The 22,632-nt window shown below is 29.2% G+C and overlaps 2 protein-coding genes across 3 annotated transcripts; both read right to left on the bottom strand.

Annotated features, from left to right (window-relative positions):
* Positions 1-674: 674 nt before the first annotated feature.
* On the bottom strand, positions 675-2,741 carry LOC8261685 (protein AUXIN-REGULATED GENE INVOLVED IN ORGAN SIZE). The gene is made up of 2 exons (XM_002533293.4): positions 2,207-2,741; positions 675-1,709 (listed from the first exon to the last, which is right to left on the bottom strand). Exon 2 carries the CDS (start codon positions 1,283-1,285, stop codon positions 869-871), a length of 417 nt encoding a protein of 138 aa, XP_002533339.2. The 5' UTR covers positions 1,286-1,709; positions 2,207-2,741; the 3' UTR covers positions 675-868.
* A 15,001-nt stretch (positions 2,742-17,742) lies between these two features.
* On the bottom strand, positions 17,743-22,632 carry LOC8261701. Of its 2 annotated transcripts, none has more exons than XM_048375608.1 (3): positions 22,500-22,632; positions 19,939-20,876; positions 17,743-18,899 (listed from the first exon to the last, which is right to left on the bottom strand). In XM_048375608.1, exons 2-3 carry the CDS (start codon positions 20,872-20,874, stop codon positions 18,882-18,884), a joined length of 954 nt encoding a protein of 317 aa, XP_048231565.1. In that variant the 5' UTR covers positions 20,875-20,876; positions 22,500-22,632; the 3' UTR covers positions 17,743-18,881. The 2 variants fall into 2 exon arrangements, with proteins under 2 accessions (XP_048231565.1, XP_002533345.2); XM_002533299.4 differs by lacking the exon at positions 17,743-18,899 and adding an exon at positions 18,959-19,290 and having other exon boundaries at positions 22,500-22,631.

The following is a 22,632-nucleotide window of genomic DNA, read 5'->3' as shown; positions in this document are numbered from 1 at the left end:
ATCGAAAACTGATTTTGAATTCTGTTTTATCGGTTATTCTTTTGTTATAACAGTAACAGTTAATAAAATTAAATTTAATACAAACAAATTAATAGCATGGTATAATTTAAAAAGAAAACTCTCACAGACGATTTTATGTTAAATTTTTTTTTGAGGATTGTGCTAAAAAAATAAAATAATAACAAGTTTATAAAATAGGAATTTGTCTTTTAGTTAAGTGCTTAAATTATGAAAGAGAGTTCGAAGAAGAATTTTATTGAAACAAAGAATATGAAGAGAAAAAGTAGATGGAAGTTGAGCAACTTTTCTCTCTTTTGGCATATTTAATACATTCATTTCTAACGCGTAAACTAAAGTCTCCTTTGATGTGCCAACAACATTCGTTACTATGTACCACCAAGTTTTACTATTAGCAACATTCATTATTAATCTTTCTTTATTCATACTCTAAAACTGTAAAATCGTCTCAAAATTTAACTTCCGTTGCAGGTTTTAAGGCTAAACCCATGAATGTTGTAAGATTAAATCTTGCATCTTTCATTATAGTCATTAAACATAAGATTTAAGGCTATAAAAAATTGAACATGAATTTCTTCAAAAGGGACATAAATGGCATTAGTTTGGTGTATCTATGATGAAACATAAAAGAAAGATCATACCAAATGAAACCATAATAATAGAAAGGCCACAAAATGATTAAGACTAAGAGATTAAAGATCCATGGTTAAAAGAAATAAAAGAACTGTTATCATCTTTCCTTTCCTTTTTCTTAACACTTAGAAAGAGAAAAGAGAACAAAAATACAAAATTTGTATGTAAAGAAAAGAACCAGGCATTTTTTTTTTCTTCTTTTATTTTGAAATACCATTTACACATATGTATAGGTTATATCTCTTGCATTGGCAGGCATGAAAGCTAAGATCATAAGGACTGCCAGGATTCCTATAGGAAGCAGAAGCAACAAGAAAGGTGGTGGTGGCAATGGTGGTAGTATCAATGGCAAGATCAACAAAGATGCTGTTAAACATATTAGCAGAAGCAATGACTCCAAGCTGAAATAGCTTGCAGGGAACAATCTTCTTCCACTACTTCCTTGTGAGAGTGATCTTTGATACTCCATTTTCTTTTTCTCAACTCTAAAAGGAGGTGGTGCTTGTGCTGGTGTAGTACTAGTGCCCATCTTTCTTGCTCTTACATCCATAACGTTGCTCGAATAATGATCTTGCAGATGGATTATACTACTCCTTGAAAATCTTGAATCTGTTTCAGAATGTTCAAAACTCATTTAATACTTCCTTTTTGTCACAAACCCCAAAACCCAAGATGAGATCAGTTTCTTTCAAGTATATATTTCCACAATGCCACAGACCCTTTGGTTTTTGATTTCTTGAAACTTGATCAATGGAACCCCTGATTTTAAAATGTGGCTTATCCTCTTGATTTCTTCAACTTGGAAGAAAATTTGCAAACCCAGATATCTAAAAATGCTGATTCTTGCAATGCTTATGCTTCTTAAAACACAATGTACAGGATTGGTGCTTCAATTGACAGAAATGGGAATCAGATCCATACCCAAATTAACAGAATATTATGCCTCCAAGAACAATGCTAAACTCTTCTAATTATTTCCTATATTTATATTATACTCATTCCTATTTCAGCTTCAGCTTCAGCTTCAATACCAAGAAACTTTGCCTCCAGATACCCAACTGTACTCAAAATTAGAAAAAAGACAAGATTACATCAGTATTTGACAAATTCATCATGTTTTAATCATATTAGAATGAATCAACTGAACCACAAACCAATACAGCAATACCTTTGACACAAATACCAATATAGAAGAAGAGATGGAAAGAAACAAAGAAAAAAGAAACATACTTAGAATTAAAGATTATAAGGCTAATTCACCTAAGTAATCTGAAAGATTAACATACAAAAATATCAGACACACACACAAAAAGGAAAGCATCAAATACAAAGGAACTATTTGCTTTCAAGTGATTAATTATTCCTATGAAATTAAAGATATGGTTTCAAGAAAGATAAATAAAACCCAATATAAGGAAACCCAGTGAAAGATAGAAAACAAACAAAAGAGGGAAACCCAGAGACTACAGCTAAGTTATAAAGGCATGCAAAAAGGGAAAAATAAAAGATGAGACAAGATGGATAGAAAGACAGAAGAAGGGTAAAAGGAGTTAACCTGTGATGAAGATAAAAGAAGATGCTCAAGTTTTTGATGGTGGAGAGAGTAGTGATGAGGGAATTGCCAAACAAGGGAACAAGAAAGATGGAATGCACAATCATACAATTTTTGCATATCTCAAATCTTTTTTTCTTTTGTATTTTATTTGAGGAGATTCTTGATTAGCTAGATCTCTCTAATCTTTCTTTTTAATTGACAAAAGAGAAAAAAGAAAAGGAATGGCTCAAGAAAGAAAGAGAGAAGGGGAAAGAATGTGGAAGGTGAAAAGGAAGGTATAGAATGAGTGTTGAATGAATGAAAGGAAATGAGATGAGATGAATTTTGATGGGTTTTTGGTTTCTTGCACTGTATTTGTATAATAATTAGTTCAAAGTTTTTTCCTTTTTCTTTTATATATGTCTTGAACATCCATTGTATTGCATGTTAGAGAGAGAAAGAAAGAAAAAAGAAAGAAAGAAAAGGTTGGGTTCAGTGTATGGAGAAGGAGAAGTGGGGTTTTGCTGACATACAAGTTGCTGGTTTTGGAAACTGAGGGGGTTGTGTCCCCCAAGGTTCACCACCCCTGGACTCCCCTCTCTAGAATACTTTTATTACTATTAAGCTTAAATTAGTAATCTAGAGAGAGACTCTCTCTCTAGGAAAAGCCTGACACCCATCACCTACTTTATTACTTGTTTTTCACATTAAAAGGGTCCCTCTGGTGGAGAGAGATTGTTTTTTCATTTTAATTTCACATCATAATTTTCTTTTCATTTGACATGGCATATGATGAATGGGTCCATTTCTTACTTCTAGTGGACAAGTGTTCATTTCTATTTTAGCTCCTTTCTTTAATTCTTTATCCTTTATTTGGAAATAGAAAAAAATAAATAAAAGAAAAGAAGTGAAGGAAAAGAAAAAAAAATAACTGTTTCTGTTTTCTTATTTGAAGGAGGATAAAAGGAGAGAAGTGAAAAAAAAAAAAAAAATAAGTCTTCTTTTTTTATTTGGGAGCTTAAAAGGAAGACAGAAGAAAAGAAAATGAGGCAAATTTTTATCATTCTGATTTCACAAATATGTTACTTTCTCCACCTTGTGGAAAAAATAAAGAGAGAAAATATTTAATTATTTTTATTAATAAAATAAAAATATAGACAATGAAACTCATTTAAATTAAAAAAATATAAATTTGAGTTTTCAAAAAGATAATTAGTCACTATTTTATCATTTTTTCCTTTTTAATTTAGATCAAGAAATTATATGTTTTGTCTTTTCTATTTTTTGACTTTTTTAATTTTACTCTTAAATAAAACTTTAATATTTGCTAAGCTACATGCTCCTCGACTTTATTATTAATAAATAATATATATAAGATATTTCAATAACCTAATGTATATATAGATATAAATATGATTTTGATATTTCTCAAATTCTAAAACTAAAATTTTGATATGTGCAATCATTAATTATAACACCGTATGTTTTCTTTATATATATATACCCCTGAAAAGGAGGTGATCCAGCCGCACCTTCCAGTACGGCTACCTTGTTACGACTTCACTCCAGTCACTAGCCTTGCCTTCGGCATCCCACTCCTTGCGGTTAAGGTAACGACTTCGGGCATGGCCAGCTCCCATAGTGTGATGGGCGATGTGTACAAGGCCCGGGAACGAATTCACCGCCTTATGGCTGACCGACGATTACTAGCGATTCCGGCTTCATGCAGGCGAGTTGTAGCCTGCAATCCGAACTGAGGACGGGTTTTTGGAGTTAGCTCACCCTTGCGGGATCGCGACCCTTTGTCCTGGCCATTGTAGAACGTGTGTCACAAGGAGCTAATGTTCAAAGGTTGCAAGGAAAGCCCTGTACCTTTCCTATCTGCTTCTCTACAATGTCTACTTTATTCTTCCTTCAGACCGGGCCAAGCCTTTAGGTTGTTTAAGACTCTGTGTGATTGACTATCTTCCTGTTCCAAAAAAAAAAAAAGGGCGAATGCACATTTGCTTGAAACAATTCAAAAATAGCTATTTTGCGTCTTTGTGCTCGCGTGGATCATTTTATTATGTCTCGACGAAAGTCTGATTGTTGCGAATAACGGATCAAAGTAACTTCGTCTATATATATATATATATATATATCATTTATTTACACAATTTAATCTTTAGAAATAAATATACTAAAGGAAGAAAATAGTAATAACGATATTATTTTTAATTAAATAATTCTATATGTAATTAATTTAAGTAATTAATATAGAATTTAATAATTTTTTAATAAAAAAATTGAAATTTAATTTTAGTGCTATTAAAAGATTTAATCTAAGTATGGTAATTATTGAATTATGATAATAATTTGAGTAATTAAGATTCTAATTACTAAGATCAAATTAAAGGAGTAATTGGACTAAATTAATGTTTGAGATAATAAGTGGACTTAATATTGACAATCTGATTAATTGAGGAGCTAAAATATATAGTATTTCAATAAATATTGGGACATTTCCGTATTTACAGGAAAGCATGCTCAAAATTTTATTTTTATGGCTACTTTTATTTTACAATTTTTTGAAAAGATTTATCTTTTTTTTTTTCAAAAGAATTTGTATAGTTTTTTTAACTGTATCATAGTATAATTTTAATATTTTATTGATATCTTTTATACTCTTATTACCGTTAAATATAGTTTTAAATTCTATTTTAATTATATTTTTATATATTTTAAACCCCATTTGGTATATTTTTAGTATACTATGATATATTTCTTGAAACACGCATCTTCATGTCATCAAAATATGTAATATTATTTAATTCATGAATATCAAATATAAAAATATAAAATAAAAATGATAAATATATCTCATTTGGTTGATTTTACAATAATATAAGTTAAAATCATATCTTATTGGTATCTTATAGGTATACTTTTAGTATTTTGTTCGGACAAAGTTTAAAAGAAGTAAATTTATAATAATATAAGTTAAAAAAAAAAAAAAATCCGGTGTCTTTTAGGTATACTTTTAGTATTATTTCTGATGAAATAATAAAAAATAAAATTCTATAAAATAAAAACTGAATTAACAATAATACGAATTAAAAATAGTATCCTATCAGTATCTTATAAGTATACTTTTAGTATTTTTTTCTTTCGATATCTTGTAAGTCGATCGGTGAGTGTGCCTGTGGCCATAGTGATGAAAAATGGTGACTAGTGGGGGTGAAATTGATAAAAAAAAGATTTGACCCCTAAAATTTTAAAGCCTTGATTCTCCTTCCTCTAGCAACTACAAGCCTTAGGTTCAGTATTAAATGAGTGACCGTCGACTAGGCTTCCTTTCCTAAGCGGCAGCATTGCCTAGCTTCACTGGAAATGGACTGCGGCGAGGAGAGAAAAAAATCGTCCATAACTCGGTATTTCTCATTTTTTGATCTAACTGCAGCTGGTAGTAAGTAATCATAGGCATGGATGAAATCTACTATTCACAGGCTATTTAATAAAACCAACATCACAACAATCAAACTCCATTAAAAACCCGACGATTGAAATAGTCGAATTATTTAATGGTTGTTTGTGATTCAAATGAGAAACCAAATTCCAAACACACATGATCTATGCTTCGAGACGAATCTGTAGGCATTCTCGGATCGTCGATCGGACTTCGACTAGTGGTGGTGCATCAATCGACTCTAGATAAATCGTTAACCGACTAATTTTTAGATTATTAATTAAATGTAGCAGATTAAATATATTATTATTAATTGAGAATTTTGATAGTAGATAGATTATTATTAGTAATTTGGCAGCTAAGTAAAATTTTGTTATTAAAATCAATTAAAGATTTAATTAATGTTAGGGAAATATAAACATTATTACTATAATTTATAATATTATAAGACAAATTAGTTATTACAATATAACGAATTAAGTTATTTAGAATAGTTGACAATTAAGTATTAGTGACGAAAAGATAAATCATTAAGAATAATTATTATTAATATAGTTATTAAATTGATTGGAAGCAAGTAATTGTAACGAAATTGCATGTGTTAGACGTACATAGATTAGAGTATAAATGAATAATCGACGGTATTGGGCATTCATTTGAACTGATTGAACGAAGGTTGGCTTAAATTTTTGAAGGTCTTGACTAGGGCTGAGCACGGATCGGTCCAATTCGGTTATTTATAAATTACCAGTACCATACCAAACCTCGGTTCTTTTAAAATTAAAGGTACCAGTACCGTACCAAACATAAAAGGATCCATACCGTATTGTACCAATTTTTACGGTTAAATACAGTTCGGTTCAGTGCTATTTTTGGTTCTAAAAGATTAAAAAAATACAACTTTAATCTCATATTTAATCAAATACATTTAGAGAAAATATGGTTACCGACCTAAAGAAAGTAGCATAAAAATTTGAATTAGAATTGTAATCACATTCTTGAACAACTTGTTTTGTAATTTAGTTACTTGCAAGTATTATAATTCATTTAATATTCAAGTACAAACCATTAAAATATATGTTACTGCTAGCATAAAAATATCTTGCAGATGACAATCATTAAAATAAAATATTTTTTACAGTTGCTGCCAACAATCTACCCATCAAAAATAAAAATAAAAAAGTAAAAAAGAAAAGAATAATATATGGGACTGAGCAACGACGATGCAATTATGGAAAGAGAGAGCGTTAAAGAGGAAGACGTATACGCGAGCCAATTCTTGCTCCTGCCTTTCTGCGAGCCAATTATGCATGGCGCTAAAGAGGAGGATGTCTAGGCGAGCTAATTCCTTCCTTCTTTCTTTTAATTTCCTGTCTAGAAATTTATCTTAGAGATTTTATCTTTTTGAATTGAAAATTGAGAAGTATGGCGGTGTGTTTTAAAGAGGAAAACGTCTACGCGAACGAATTCTTCCTTCTTTCTTTTGATTTTCTATCCAGAAATTTTCCTTAGGAATTTTGTCTTTATGAATTACAAAATGGGAGATGCGGCGGTGTGTTCTAAAGAGGAAGATAGTGTGTTCAAATTGTTAGGCGTAGGCTTCTAGTATATAGTAAGAAAATATATTAGTGTTAAGTTAGTAGATAGTAAATTATAAATTTAGTATTAAAGTATGTATATTAGTATCAGTATACTATATGATATATTAATATATAACTTTTATTTTTTTTATAGAATATAAAGTACATTATAATATTATAGTTATTTTTAATATATAGTATTTTTTTTCTTATTTCGATAATAATTGCTTGAATTATATAAAATGATAAATATAAAATAATTTATTTTATAGAGTATAAAGTATTTTATAATATTATAGTTATTTTTAATAGGTATTATTTATATAATTATAAATAATTATTAATAAATATATGTAAAAAATTCGGTTCTACGATTTAGTCCGGATCGGTACAAGACGGATCGGTTATGGTACAGTTTTTACTAAAGAACCAGTACCATACCGTAATAGAAAAAAAATTCGAATCAGTTCAATTCGGTTATAAAAAATTTTAGTTATTTTGATTATGGTATTTTTCGGTACGATTATTCGGTTCAAGCGGGAATCATCGAGATCCATGCTCAGCTTTAGTCCTAACGGGTGTTGTTTGTTTTATTTTTCTTTTATTTATTTTTTTAAGAAATTAGACCCATTTTATCTAAAAAATTAGTTGGACTTATAAAAGTTATACAGTTAAATTATCAATTAATTTAAATAATTATAGAATTAGTAGGATTTTTGTAAATGGGAGTTGATTGATAATTAGGCAAGAAAAATTGAAAAATAAGATTTAAAATAAATTTCTAAATTTTGTATATGTATGAATTATGATTAAGTGGTTGAAAGCTGTCCAAGGAAAGTTAGCAAATCAAATAAAAAGTATATAATATTTTGAATAATGTGTTTATTTATTTATATAAACTTCTAAAATTTTATTTGTCCAGCTTATTATTCTATCAAATGTCTATATTTATAAATGTATATATATATCTAATATAGTAATGTATTATCTTTATTTATTTATTTATCTTCTCACCGACTATTTACAAAATACTTAGAAGTTGGATTGAAATAGAAATATGCGGGGATGGAGCTTCGTATTGGTAGACTCTACGATCTAAAAATATAAAAAATTAATTAAATATAAGCCCAATTAAAAATTTACATTAATAATGGAAAAGTTTTAATAAATATTTAAATTGAGTCACAAATATCAAAACTTCTAAATTTAATTTTGTTTATAGATATTAGAATGTTCCTCTGTGAGAATGAAATTTTAGTTTAAATACTTAATGCATATAGACTATAACATGGAATATTAATTTTTTGTATGATTAAGACAAAAAGGAATCATGCTATTTTGTGTTTAAAATACTTAATTTTGTTCCAGAGATTTGACTAAAAATAAAATAAAAAATAAGGCAAGAATAAGATTTCACAGGGAATCGGCTCCACCCTTGGACTATATTTATTTTCAAGTTTCATATTTGAGATTTTTGTTATAAATTAATAGAGATACTAGATACTATATACACGAATAATCGTTGTTATTACTTTAATTATAAAATCAAAATTATAGATAAAATTTAATAATTCTTTTAATATTTAATATTTATTTATAATATTTAAGAAAATATCATTAAATTAAATATTTTTGATATTTTTAAAGTTTATTAGTAGATATAGAGTTATTTTAAAAATATTTATTAATTAATTTCTAATATTATAAATTAATTCTATTAATATAATTGATATTACTATTTTTCTAAGATTAGAAATTATTATATAAAGTTAAAAATTAATTTATTGATAAATATAATTTAAAATATTATATTTTAAAATTAAAATTATTATCTAATTAGAAAACTAATTTATTAATTAATATAATTAATATACTATTTCTTATGATATAATTAAAATTATTGTTTAAACAATTTAGAAGTGCATAATATAATGCTAATTCTTTTTTAATTATTTATGTACTGCATTAGCGCAATGTGTCTTACTTAGCATATTTTGCCATTTTATTTTGAGAAATGCATTATTATCTTTAATTTATAAAAACAAAACAAAGACAACATTTTTATATATATTATGAATTTAATTTCAAAAAAGAATCATTTCAAACAAATTGCTGCTATGAAGTCTAAAATGAAACCCTTTTTGATTTTGTTCAAACTAAAAAGATTAGAGAAATTTTAATTTCTTTTAGATAATTAAAAATAAAAAAAGGTGAATTCCAAACTCCGAAACATAAGCAATCCTGATATTATTTCTTAATTATTCGATTGAAAACTTTTAAATTATAGTATCAATTATGATTAGATGTGACCTTTCAATCTAATAATTCAAGGAATTGTAACTAATATTTAAAGAAATTGTCAATATAGTGATGAGCACATCAAAGAATTATAATTTTAATTAAAATTGTAATCAGCGCTTAGTATACTTAATCATCTTAATTAAATTGAAGAAAAAGAAATGGTCGACAGCTGTACACTGCAAACTGTTAATTTATAAAAATAATTCGAATTTAACAAATATCAAACTTAAATATATTATTTTTAATTACAGTTTTAAAACTTTTTATAAATCGAACTAGAATTAATTTCAATTGATTTTATTATTCAGATCCGTTTTTTTTTTTTCCAATTGAGCATGAATCGATAATAAAAATAAAGAAATACAGCTCACCTTCTTTGTTAATATACTTGGTCGACTAAAAATTTATTAAATATTAGAAGTATTAATTTACTAAATTTATAATGATAAAAAATTTAAATAGTAATTAATCAATATACTCAAAGCATGTTAGTATTACATAGGTATAAAATTAATAAATTATTATAAAAGAATGAATTTATATTTTAATTTTCATTATAGTTATAATTTTATTTAATAATTAATAATAATATATACTAAAATATTTTTGAAGGTGGCTAAAGTTTTTTCTCTTGTGCTCGAATATAAAAATGAAACCATTTAACAACAAATTTCTTTTTCTAAAAATATTATAAAAGCACAGACGCAATCTATTAATGAATACTGAAATTCCACACTTAGAGGTTACACATTCATGTTCCAACTTGGATTCTTACGTGTATTTATCTTTTAAAATATTTGGATTCTTAAATCGAAAAAGTCCAAATCAATTTAAAATTCGAGTTTAAAATTGATACTGCCGTAACGAATTTAGTTTCATCTCAAATCAGTTATAGTTCAATGAATATTTCACAGTAGAAAAAGATTACTTAGTAATTAAATTCGATGAAAATTGCTATCACTGATTCGTTCTTTTATTTTTTTTATCTATGCAAAAAAAATAAAATAAAAATAAAAGTTGTTGCGTGTTCTTCACATTTAACAGAACCAACACATCACACACACACACACACACACACACCTAATAAAATGAAAGACAAATGGGATGTGGAAGATGCTGTGTGTAGTGTGTTTACTGAATAAGCCTAAAAGAATACTGAAGCTCCCATAGAAGCTTCATTTGGGTTTGATGTTAGGCAAACAAGATTTAAGTGTGCAGACAGCTTTGCCTCAGTTTACACAAAAGCTAGGGAACATTTGTACTTTATGGCCTAGCAAATTTCTTTAGGATTATGCTTTCTTAATTATTGACTTTGCTCCTAATTATATTCTCTAAGTCTCTTTTTTATATTTTCTTGAATCCAATTCTCTAAACTCATACTACATTATCAAAGATAAATTCAATATTACATCAATAAATCAATCTAAAAAGGGTGAAATCATTTTGACCTATTACTTGAAAATAATAATAATAATTTAGGCCTATTGCTTGAATAAAATATTGATGGTGATGGATTAAGAATCACTTGTAAAGTTTATTTTTCTATATTTCTATATATAGAATTAAGATATTATACAATGATTCCAAATCTTTAATTATATATTTGAGACTGACCAAAGTCTTGCAAAAATAACTCTTGGATGGTTTGGACCGTGGGATTCTAAAATCTATGGATTTAAAATTTATAGATTTTAAAATTTTTTATTTTCTCAATTAAACATAAAAACAATGAATTTTTATTAAAAATAGTTTTGAAATAATATAAATTTCTTTGGCACAACATTAGAATAAAGATATATATAGCTATTCATTATTTTTTTTTAAATGGTAGAGTTTAAAATTTCAATTATTACCCTAAAAAATTAATAGATTTTGAAATTTCAATTAAAATTTTAAAAAATGCGGATTTGTTTTAAAATCTACAAATTTAGATCAGTTTTTTACTTGCCAAATAATAAATTTAAACTAGATCCATGAATCTTATAAATTTGATCATATAAAATCTCTCGATTCAAACAACCATTTGCTTTTAATTAGATGTAGCAATAAAAGAATCATATACATATATGTTTATAAATCTATATCAAATTCTTTATTAAGCAAGCAATAAAGAGTGTGTATGGCTCTAATAATGTTTAATCACAAATAAATAAATGAATACAAATCACATCCATAATTGAAAATAAATATAGATAAATGCTATTAATTAATGAGCTTTAATCCCGAATGCAGATTCATTAAGAGCCAAACATATCCTATAAAAGAAAATATTATTCAACAATTTTATTTTCTTCTGGTTTGGTGCAATCCAATATGAAAAACATCAAATTTTTTATATATTAAAAAAATTTAAATATCTTTTTAAAATTTCAATCAATCATTATAGATTATGAAATACATTTAAAGAATAATTATAATTATAATTATAATTATTTATTTAGTTCACGTTTCGTACCAAGGGATGAGTGGGATTGAATCGAGTTAAACCGAACTTTGATTAGTTTGAGGTTTGACTTATTTATTATTGAACCAAATCCGAACTAAATTCATTTAATTTATCTAAATTTAATAAACATAAACAAGCTTAATAAATAAAAATATAAAATTAATTACTTATCAACTAATAAAAATAAATATTTTTATATTTATGATAAAGAAAAAATTATAAAAGTTATAAATATATCAACAAGTGGATTTTGTATAATTGAGTTTAAATAATTTATTTATTTAAATGAGTCTTACTAAATGAAATTAAATTTCCTAAAACAATTTTAACATGATTGACAAAAAAAAAGAAAATATGTTTCCCCAATTCATGATTAAGAGAACATGCTGTCAGTTGGAGAGAGTGAGATGAAGCTCCCCACATGCCTCAAAAAAGATATGTCAAATCAGCCATACCCAAATACCTGATTGGGAAATATAATTTTGTAATCAGATTAAAATGTTATATCTTATAAATAAATAGTTGGAGAGAGTGAGAGAATAAAATCTTATCCAAAATATATAAAATAAAATATATTATTGAAAATAAATTTAAAATTAAATTAAATAAAAAACAAAATTTAAAATCTTTTAAAAAGTAATACATCAAATCAATGCCAATCTGGGCTGAATAAGGTTCAAAATAGTCATAAATCAGGTGGGTAAATAGTTATCATCACAAATTGGAAGACTGGAGTAGTGGATTTTCCACCAATTTTCCTCAGAAAAGAAAAAAGGAAAAGAAAGACAGATCCCAACCTATTTGATTAACTCCAGCAATCAAAATTGACAAAACTTACATCAACTAAAATAGCTAATTTTGTTGTTAAAGTATTTGAGAATAATTAGGAAACTTCACCTACAAATTTAAAACAAGACAGTATATATACATTTAACCAACCTTCAATTTCAAACTTGATAAAACTTTTTAGCACAAAATGGTACAAATGTGAGGAACATATTTAGATTCAGCTCCATCATAATTCATTATACTGTAGTTTTGGGTCCCTTGTCAAGCAGTTGGATTTATCACCAAACTATTGTGCACCCCACTAAAACCCAAAAACATTATGTTGACTAAATAGTAAATACTAACATTTTCTTTTATTTTTTTGGATCCAACCCATCTCTATTTTCCTCATATGTGTCACCTTGAATGGACTAATTTTCTTTTGATAGCTTGCTCCCAAAAGAGGATATGAATGTTAACAGAGAGAAGGGGATTCTTAAAATCCAACTTTTTAAAAAATATCCTACAGCTAGAACAGATATATATTTAAAAAATTCAATTTTAAACATATATCTATTCTTTTAGGTGCAACTCAAAAGAAGTCTAATTCTTATTTGAAGGGACTGAAACCATTTGTTGCATTCTGATAGGTTCACATTTTCAAATTTGAGAGTCCAGTTATAAATCGTTTTTTTTTTATTCAAAAAAAATCAAACAACCAAGTTTGCAATATGCTCTCATTTAATGTAACACAAGGCATTTTTTTTAATAGACACAGTTTCTCCTCCCTATCTTTTTTTCTCTTTCACTTGACTCCTTTTAGAGTTTTCTATTGGGCGAGTGTTGGAGGTTTTATCACCGACAGTCTCCCCTCTAGTCTTTATATGGCCTTCCTTTTTATTGTTCATCTTTATTTTTTAATGTAAATATTGTTTGTGTTATAGGGCCTTAATTGGGTATGTTATTGGTTATTTTGTATTTTTGTAATGCGAGGGTTAATTGGCCTGGCTATTGCCAGTGTTGATAGTGCGCCTGCGTCCGCGTCTCGAGCCCGCGATATCCTATAGGATTTCATCATGAGGCGGAAGTGGGTCAAAAGAGAATGGAAGTTGCTAGAGGTGCAATGAATCTTTAGAGGAGGTTATTTCTTATTAGATTGACAATCTTATCCTCTCTATGTCCATATCCAAAAGCAGGACGACAGTTGGGCTAGCGATGGTGCGTCGGGCTTCTCTCGCCGATCATTTCCGCTTTTGGTGGTTGTGCGTTCATGTTTTAATCTTTGCTATTTTACCAATAGGGTCTAAATCCTAGAAGTTCAAGGGAGACGGTGTACAACAGAAGGCTAGGGATTGCAGTTTCTCGAGAAGGAGATAGATGGTTTAGGCGGCATGTGGATTGTTCAAGGACCAATTAGCATTTTTTCAGTGTTTGTAGGCCATGAAGCTGTGTTCTTGGGCTGTAAGCCTAAACTTTTGGATTTTTTAGGTTTTGAACCTCTGTTCTTAAACCCTTTTATGTATACTTGTTATGGCTGCGCCTTTGGCCTTTGAACCTTTTATTTAATCCAACAGTCTTTTAATTGGTAAAAAAATAAAAAAATATTTTTCTTAATACTGTAATTCGAATTTACATTTCACATAAGCATCGCTATATGTGCTGACTGCCTTAGATCTTACAAATTGCATTGATATAGGAAAGGAATAGGAAATAAATTGAAGGGTAAAATAGGAAAGGAATTGATAAAATTAATTATTGTCACTATAATAATTACATTTTCTTAATATATGTGAAAATTAAATGAGAGTATCAAAATATTCACATGCAACAGATTATATATATTTTAATTAACATTAAATCTTAAATCCGAAGCCCTTAGACCCAAATAATCAACTAAACTGGAGCCCATTACATGAAAACTCAAATTCAACCAAATTTAATCCGGAATTAATTAAACAGATGGATCTACTGTAATGCCAAATCAGCCCATAATATGAGTCCTTCCTCCTAAAGCCTTGAAGAAATTAGGGAGTTTTAGAGGACTAAGGGAAAACACGTGGCAAATTTTGTTTTTACAATTCTTTTCTTATGCTTTTGTTTCAAAAATTTATATATATTTTTTTCCAAATAAATTTTATTTATAGGATTTTTTGGAACAATATTATAGTATTCTTTTAATATTTATTAGTATCTTTTTAGTATATTTTTAATACTGTTAAATATATTTTTAGATTTTATTTTAATTATATCTTCATATATTTAAAACTGTATTTCGTATGTTTTTTATATATTATAATATATTTTTTAAAACTCGTACCTTTATGTTATCAAAACACCCCAATTACTATAAAAAATATATAATTCAATTTACGAATACCAAACATAAAAATAAAAAATAAAAATGATAAATCTACTTCATTTTACTGATTTTGCAGTAATCTAAGTTAAAATTTTATATTCTTTCGGTATCTTAAATTCGGACGAAATTCTAAAAAGTAAGTTCATAATAATATAAGTTAAAATAAATAATTTTTTTATATATTTTTATTATTTCTTTTCTAACAAAATTCTAAAAAATAAAAAGATCTAAAATAAAAACTGAATTGACAATGACACAAATTAGAAAAAATATCATTTTAGTATTTTATAGGTATACGTTTGGTATATTTCTCTTTCGGTATCTTTTAAGTATACTTTGAATATCTTTTTTCTAATAAAATTTTAAAAAATATAAAAAATATAAAATAAAAACTAAAGTCATAATAATACAATTTTTTTTTTTTTAAAAAAAAACTTTGAGTATCTTATAGATATATTTTTGGCATATTTTCTCTATTGAAATTCTAATAAAAAAATCATATAAACAAAAATCTTTAAAAAAGGAATGTAAAAAAAGTTTCAGAAAAATTTTGCAACGTAAAAATTTTTCAAGAAATTATCGAGCAATTCTTAGCATTGTGCATGAATAAATAATAATGAAAAGAGAAAAATAAAAATTTATAGTGTAAAAAGTGTCTAACTCAATACAAAAGTTGAATTTAATAAACTATTATTTATATCTTTATTATTGTATTTAGAATAAATTGATTAGTTCCCGAGACTTGGCCATCCTTCGTTTTTTGTAGACATTTCGGCAAAGTTTGTCCGTTGACAGCTGAATGTTTCAATCTGGTTCGATTCATGGTCGCATCTGCAAATGTTTTCCCGTAGGTCGACGCTCCCCAGTCTAGGCATTGATCTATATCACTTCAGAAGAAAGGATATTAAAGTACTTACGTTCTCCTTGGTGAGTTGAAGTGGGGTCATTTAAGGCCTTAGCTGGTGATCCGGGCTGTTTCCCTCTCGACGATGAAGCTTATCCCCTATCGTCTCACTGGCTGACCTTGACCTCTGTTATTTTAAGGTCATATCTAGTATTCAGAGTTTTCCTCGATTTGGTACTGCTCTCGCGGGCCGCACCGAAACAGTGCTTTACCCTTAGATGTCCAGTCAACTGCTGCGCCTCAACGCATTTCGGGGAGAACCAGCTAGCTCTGGGTTCAAGTGGCATTTCACCCCTAACCACAACTCATTCGCTGATTCTTCAACATCAGTCGGTTCAGACCTCCACTTAGTTTCATCCAAGCTTCATCCTGGTCATGGATAGATCACCCAGGTTCGGGTTTATAAACAGTGACAATTGCCCTATGAAGACTCGCTTTTGCTACGGCTCCGGTGGGTTCCCTTAACCAAGCCACTACCTATGAGTCGTCGGCTCATTCTTCTTGCCTTGTGACGTAGGTATTCCATTTCTGGTTTCCCAGACTTTTTTGTAAAGGGGCCTAGTCTTCTGTTTTTCAGCTTTTCCTTTATGTAACTAGACTCAAGAGGATGAATACTTTTTCTTTCTCTTATTTTCAAAATTGTCTTTTCTTCTTTTCAGAATACTTTTCTCTTCCATCTTTTTTTACTGCCATATGTAGATGATGTTTGGTTTAGAGATTATGTGCAACTGGTAACTAGTTCTCACTCAATAGCTATCCAACCGTTTCACTCAATAGCTACATTAAACTCATTTAATAAGATTTAAAAATAAACAGTTGATAACTGATCAATCAATTGTTGATCCTACCAGTTAGTATTTTTTCTTATCAATTAATAACTAATAATATTATTTACTTATTTGGATATTATCCTTATTAAAATTATTGATAATTTATTTTAAATTAATTTTATATAATTTATTTTTTTTATAATTCATGATAAATAATTATTATTTTAAAATATAATTAATAGTTCAATAATTATGACATTTATAATCATGACACTTAAAATCAAAAGAATTTTTATTAATAGAATCTAATTTTAATTCTTATTTTTGAAATAATTTTTATAAATATTTTAATAACAAATAATTGAGTTAAACAAATCAATTATACTATTTTTAATTTTTATAAATTATTTTTTAATTTTCATTATTAGAACTAGTATTATAAACTAAAATATATCTAATGATAATTATACTGTTAATAATTATTTGATATACTAACAACAATAGTTAATAAAATATTATTAAATAATTTAATTTATCAGCTATTAATTATTAATTATTAACTATATTATCAATTATAGCTATATTAACGAGCCAAACCAAACAAGTTAAAAGGTTTCAGTGCCTACCCCATCTCCATTTGATCCATTATTTTTTCTAGCATTGACATGACAATTTTTATCCCGTCATACTAATGGCCCGAGGCCAGCCTCGCATTTCATCTCTTGGAGGGAGACGATACAATCCGATTCCACAATTTCTTTCTTATCAGGACCCGTTTGTTTTGTTAAAACGACGCAAAATCCAGAAAAGAAATGGCTCATTCTTTTTTTTCTTAAACTGATATAATTTGGGAGATATGGGTCTCATTCTATTCATGATGTTTGTTTGCCAGAAAAAGCCACTTGGAATGGCAATCCTATCACCCAAATTGGCAATGAGGTAATTCTTAGTGACAAAAATATATGGTCACTTTGACATAGACGATTATCACTTTTAAGATTATTTAATATTAAGAAATAATAAATATATTCCAAGATAATAACTCATTCCCTAATCCCTACTACTACTACCATGTCAATCAAATTCAATTCCAGGTCCGGACCTGAATCAAACAAAATATCCGGACTGTCTCAAAGTAAATACTTCTTTTCCACACTTGCAGTCATCTTTTTCATATACCTATGTACACATACATATAACTTCTATAATTCTATGAAATCTAAAAATATAATCATACGAAAAAATAAATTCAAAGCCAAGGTTTTAGCACCTTCACTGATTAGCGGAAATGCCTACCTGAAATTCTGCCCTCCTGGTTTATCTAAAGAAATCAGCACTGAAGTGAGTTTCATTGCGTGGGAGATTTGGAAATCCAGAAATCTTGTGATCTTTAAGGGCTCAACTCCAGTCCCCACAGTCACCCATTGGCTGGAAATAACTCTTTAAGTGGCACTCCAATCAATAGAGCAACAATGAATCTTTTCAGAAATGGGTTGCCCCCATTTTAGGTTTCTTTCAAGATTAACACTCAACACGATTTTTTGCAGAAATAGCAATAGAGCAGGATTCCCTGCGATCTGCAGGGCATTTGGTATTCTAAAGATTTGTCACAAATCCCTCCTGCTGATGACACATTCTATGTAATCCAACCGTAAGAGACAAATTATTAGGAATCATCCAGAATACTGTTATGATATAATCCACACCCCAGCTGCAGAATACCAAATGCCCTGCAGCCTTCTCTTCAGCAACTCATCGTAATCTTATTCTTATTTGTAAACCGAGGATAAATCATAAACCTCAAGAAGAAACAGATATAGTGGCAACAACGCCTTATTATGCCTTCTGTCTTTGTTATTAGAAGGCAATGATTGTGCGTGGCTACACACCAAACATACAAGTCACCTAATGTTAAACAATGAACATATAATCAAGAAAAGGCATGATTTTGCCAAATAATGAACCTATATCAAACAGATAGATCTTTGATAATATTCTTCCTCCCCTTTTGTAAAATAGGGACGAACATTTGCTGCAGATCTTTCAAGTCCTCCTTTTCTTATTTACTTTTCCCAGATAGAGATTAGCTCCCATTTCTTAGCTAAAAAACTCCCATAAACCAATCAAACATCCCCAACAAACTGGCACAGAAAAGATGAGGAAGAAAAGGCTTATGATACCAATTGTTTAGCACTAAAACTAAATATAAAAAAGAACAGATATGATAAAAGCTTGAATCTGAAGAATAAAATACACAACCAACCAAAAGATGAAATATCAGAGTTCTGAAACTGGTTGAGAAACATATTTGTAGAACAGGCTTCGTCACTAAAACTAATTGCAATGCAACTGGCAATCACAACCACACACACATGCAAATGCACAACCAAAGATGCCAGCATCACTGCTGAAGACTCTATAACAACAGAAGGTGATTCCTTCAAGAGCCTATGAATAAATTATTACACTGGACCTCTACAACCAATTAAACAGCGAGTACATGGGCACTCTTCACAACACCATTATCTAATCCTGCATATGAAGTAAAAAGTGTGTTAAAAGCATGGGAAAATGCATAACAAAAGCATAATGGGAGTAAATGAAATTCTCATTATAGTGATTATGATGTAACAGGGTTTCCTATTATATAAGAGAGCATGCACTGTTTGTAAGCATAATTAGGGTGATCAGTACTCGGAATCCTAAAGATATAAAACAAATATTATACAAACAAAAGAAAATTCAACAGCAAGTACTTATGATTTGTATTAAAAAGGTTTAGTGCTTAGAATTATAACTCTAAATATTTCAATGAAGTTTTTAATTGCATATAGTATCTCTGTCCTAGTCAAGTTAGGAGCTTCAGCTATATTGTATATCTAAACAGTTGAGTCGCACTGGTACAATTCATCATGCAATTCAAAGAAAATACGTGCAGAAATTTTCTGGAGAATGATATACAATTAGATGTGGAAAAAGAGTTATCAAGACATCAATAAAATAGGAAATAGAAGATGGAAGTACAAAGAGCAATTTAGACCTATAAAGATTGAAAATAAATAAATTCAGCAAGCACAAAATGCTATCACAGAACAATTAGATTATGCAATTGAGGCAATAGCATGAAAAGGTAAAAGAATGATCAATGAAGTCGACTATGAAAGCAGAGAGTTAATGTACCTCATCATCATCATCACCACCATCTTCCTTGTTCTTCTTGAGGCGAGTTGTGCCGCCCTCCTTGCTTATGGGCAACTTCATTGCTCCAAATGGTGTATCCACATTAATATGCCCTTTCATAGTGTAACCAGTGCCTTTTCCTCTAATCATGTCCCAAAGCGCAGAACCAAAGTCCTTAGGCCTGAAGGTGATGGGAATGTCAATATAACTTATCCCTTTTTTCTCAATTTTAGTAGATTCAGCCAGTTCTGCACCCCCAATGCTCACATCAGATAGCCAGACTTCATAGTCTAATCCATTGAGGCCCAAGTCAAAATCATTCATGTTTTCTAACTTCACATGAAGCACTGCAGCAGTTTCTTCAAAGGAGAATCTCTCAAAGTGTATTTTTTCAAGATCAATATCAGGCTTGTAAGGGATTGGAATCTCTCCAGTTTTCTCAAGGGGAAGAGTTAGCCTTCCAAAAACTGGGACGTCTATAATAAGATCAACCTTGATCCTGTAAGGAATGATGCTTCCAGGCTGAATATCATCATATGTGTTTTTAATGTCATCATAAATCAAAGTAACTGGTATTTTAACAGTCTCTTCACCATGTGCACGAATAGTTCCTGCATCAGGGATTAATCCAGAAATAAGTTTCCGACCATCACTCTCGATTAAGTAGTTGATGTCAACAAGAGGGATTGGAACAGGGTTGGGGTTCTTAATAAGCACATCAACAACAATATCTGCCTTCTCTAGATTGATTGAAGGAATGTGAACCCCTGTGACATCTGCAGTTGGCTTCCCGAAACCAATTGCTTCCTCAATCTTTTCGCCAATGTCATGAATGAAGTCCTTAACTTTGTCAATAAATCCACCCTTCTCTTCATCCTTGTCATCTTTATCCTTGACATCTCTATCAACAACTTCAGGCTTATCAGAAGATGCCATAACTTTATAACAAAAATTCCACGCGTTAGAAAAAGATTAATCAATCATCAAGGAATGTAATAAAATCAAGAGCAATAGGAAGGTATGTAAAACTCCAAATGCAGGATATATGTTGGGTTAATAATCAAAGACAGACAACTGGCAGCTCATGTTCTTTGCGAATGAAGTCTATAGTTCCCTAAGCACTGAAAAAGAAGATGCCAAACTTGCTTGTCCTGTACTGCCTACTAAAAAAGTGAAGGGATCTAGATAATCCCATGTCGTTGGAAGAATGGTAGTTAACTCACACAAACAGGTAGAAATTTAACAATATGTTTGGCAACCTAAAGATATGAGACGAAGAAGGAAAATTTAGTAGGAAATGGAAAGAAAGAATTTGTATTTCTTCTCTTATTTGTGTTTTTCCAGCTATGCCCGATAGTAAAATCTAATATGATTTTGCTCTATTTCCCTTGCTTTCTCTCCAATTAATGAAATTGAGATTGTCACATTTCACTCCAATTCCTTGCTTCTTGGTCCTTTTTCTCTCCTTCATGTAAATACCAAAACAGACTATTTTCTTATCCTCCAAACAATCAATGTAAAAGAGGTTTATAATTAAAAAATACCAAGGTATCAGAAACTGATGGTTACGAGTTAATATTCATGAAGCCCAATCTCTATGTTGATCATAACTAAGTATTAGTGAAGATAGAAGAGCAAAGGCATTCTCCTGCCTGAAATTGACAATTGTTAAGAGTTGAGACTCAAATTTACCCCATGTCGTTTTACCACTGTAAAAAAACAGAGACACCATAGCATAAATCCACTTTCTCAGGCATTTTACCTCTTCATTTAGATCTCACAACATTAAATAACACATGGTAGAAAAAAGATAGTAAAACATAGAGAAAAGTACAAAATTTAATCATGTGGTTTAACCTTTTGACATAAGAGGTATTGTAGTTTTCTCTATGATACTCAGTACCATGAGAATTATAATGCAAGCAATATGCGTTTCGGCCATCGAATTTCAAGTGAAGTCAAATCCTCTACAAAATCAGTCTTGTTGGACATGTCAAAGAGTAAAATTCTCTAATGTCATTCAAAACTCCTTAGAAATGACTAGAACTAAAAAAAGAAAAGTCGAATTTTGAGGTGAACTGCAACTATTGAATTAATAGTGTTAGTGAATTTGGATATTAATTGTTAACTGTGAAGCTCTCAGATAACTTTCAGATACTAAAGTGCCACTAATTTTGTGTCAAAAGGTTAAACCACATTATCAAATTTTATACTTTTCACTAAAACATATTACTGATTAGCGATTTCGTTTCTTTTTCCTTTCATTCGTCTATAATTTCCCAAGCCATACAAACAAAGCCCATCAATTCATAGAACAAGAGATCCAAACAGTCCAAACTCATTCATTGTCCATCGTAGTAATCAACAAGACAACAACACCGTATCAGATCAAGATCTCACATTCATAAAAATTCAAATCGATAAATAAGAAAGGAAATCAAATCATCAGATCGCTCAAAATTGACCGATTTAATTCCAAGAAAACAAGCGATGGGAAAAAAGAAAAAGAAAAAGAAATCAAACAGAACAAAGCATCATCATCGATCACAGATTTAGATTACCCGAGCAGCAGCTTGACCGAAAAAAGTAGATCTTGTTCAAGAGAGAGAAAGTGAAGTGTGTGAAGAAGAGAGAAGCAGTGAAAGAAAGCGATCACGATGAAATGGCGGGCTTTTATAGTAATCAGTTAAATTT

The sequence above is a fragment of the Ricinus communis genome, chromosome 1 (assembly GCF_019578655.1).
Source record: "Ricinus communis isolate WT05 ecotype wild-type chromosome 1, ASM1957865v1, whole genome shotgun sequence".
Taxonomy (NCBI): domain Eukaryota; kingdom Viridiplantae; phylum Streptophyta; class Magnoliopsida; order Malpighiales; family Euphorbiaceae; genus Ricinus; species Ricinus communis.
The sequence above is the reverse complement of the archived record's forward strand: the minus strand, read 5'-3'. Positions and strand labels throughout refer to the sequence as shown.

Excerpts from the sequence above, each read along its gene's own strand:
- LOC8261685 (XM_002533293.4), bottom strand. The coding sequence starts at position 1,285 with ATGAGTTTTGAACATTCTGAAACAGATTCAAGATTTTCAAGGAGTAGT.
- LOC8261701 (XM_048375608.1), bottom strand. The coding sequence starts at position 20,874 with ATGGCATCTTCTGATAAGCCTGAAGTTGTTGATAGAGATGTCAAGGAT.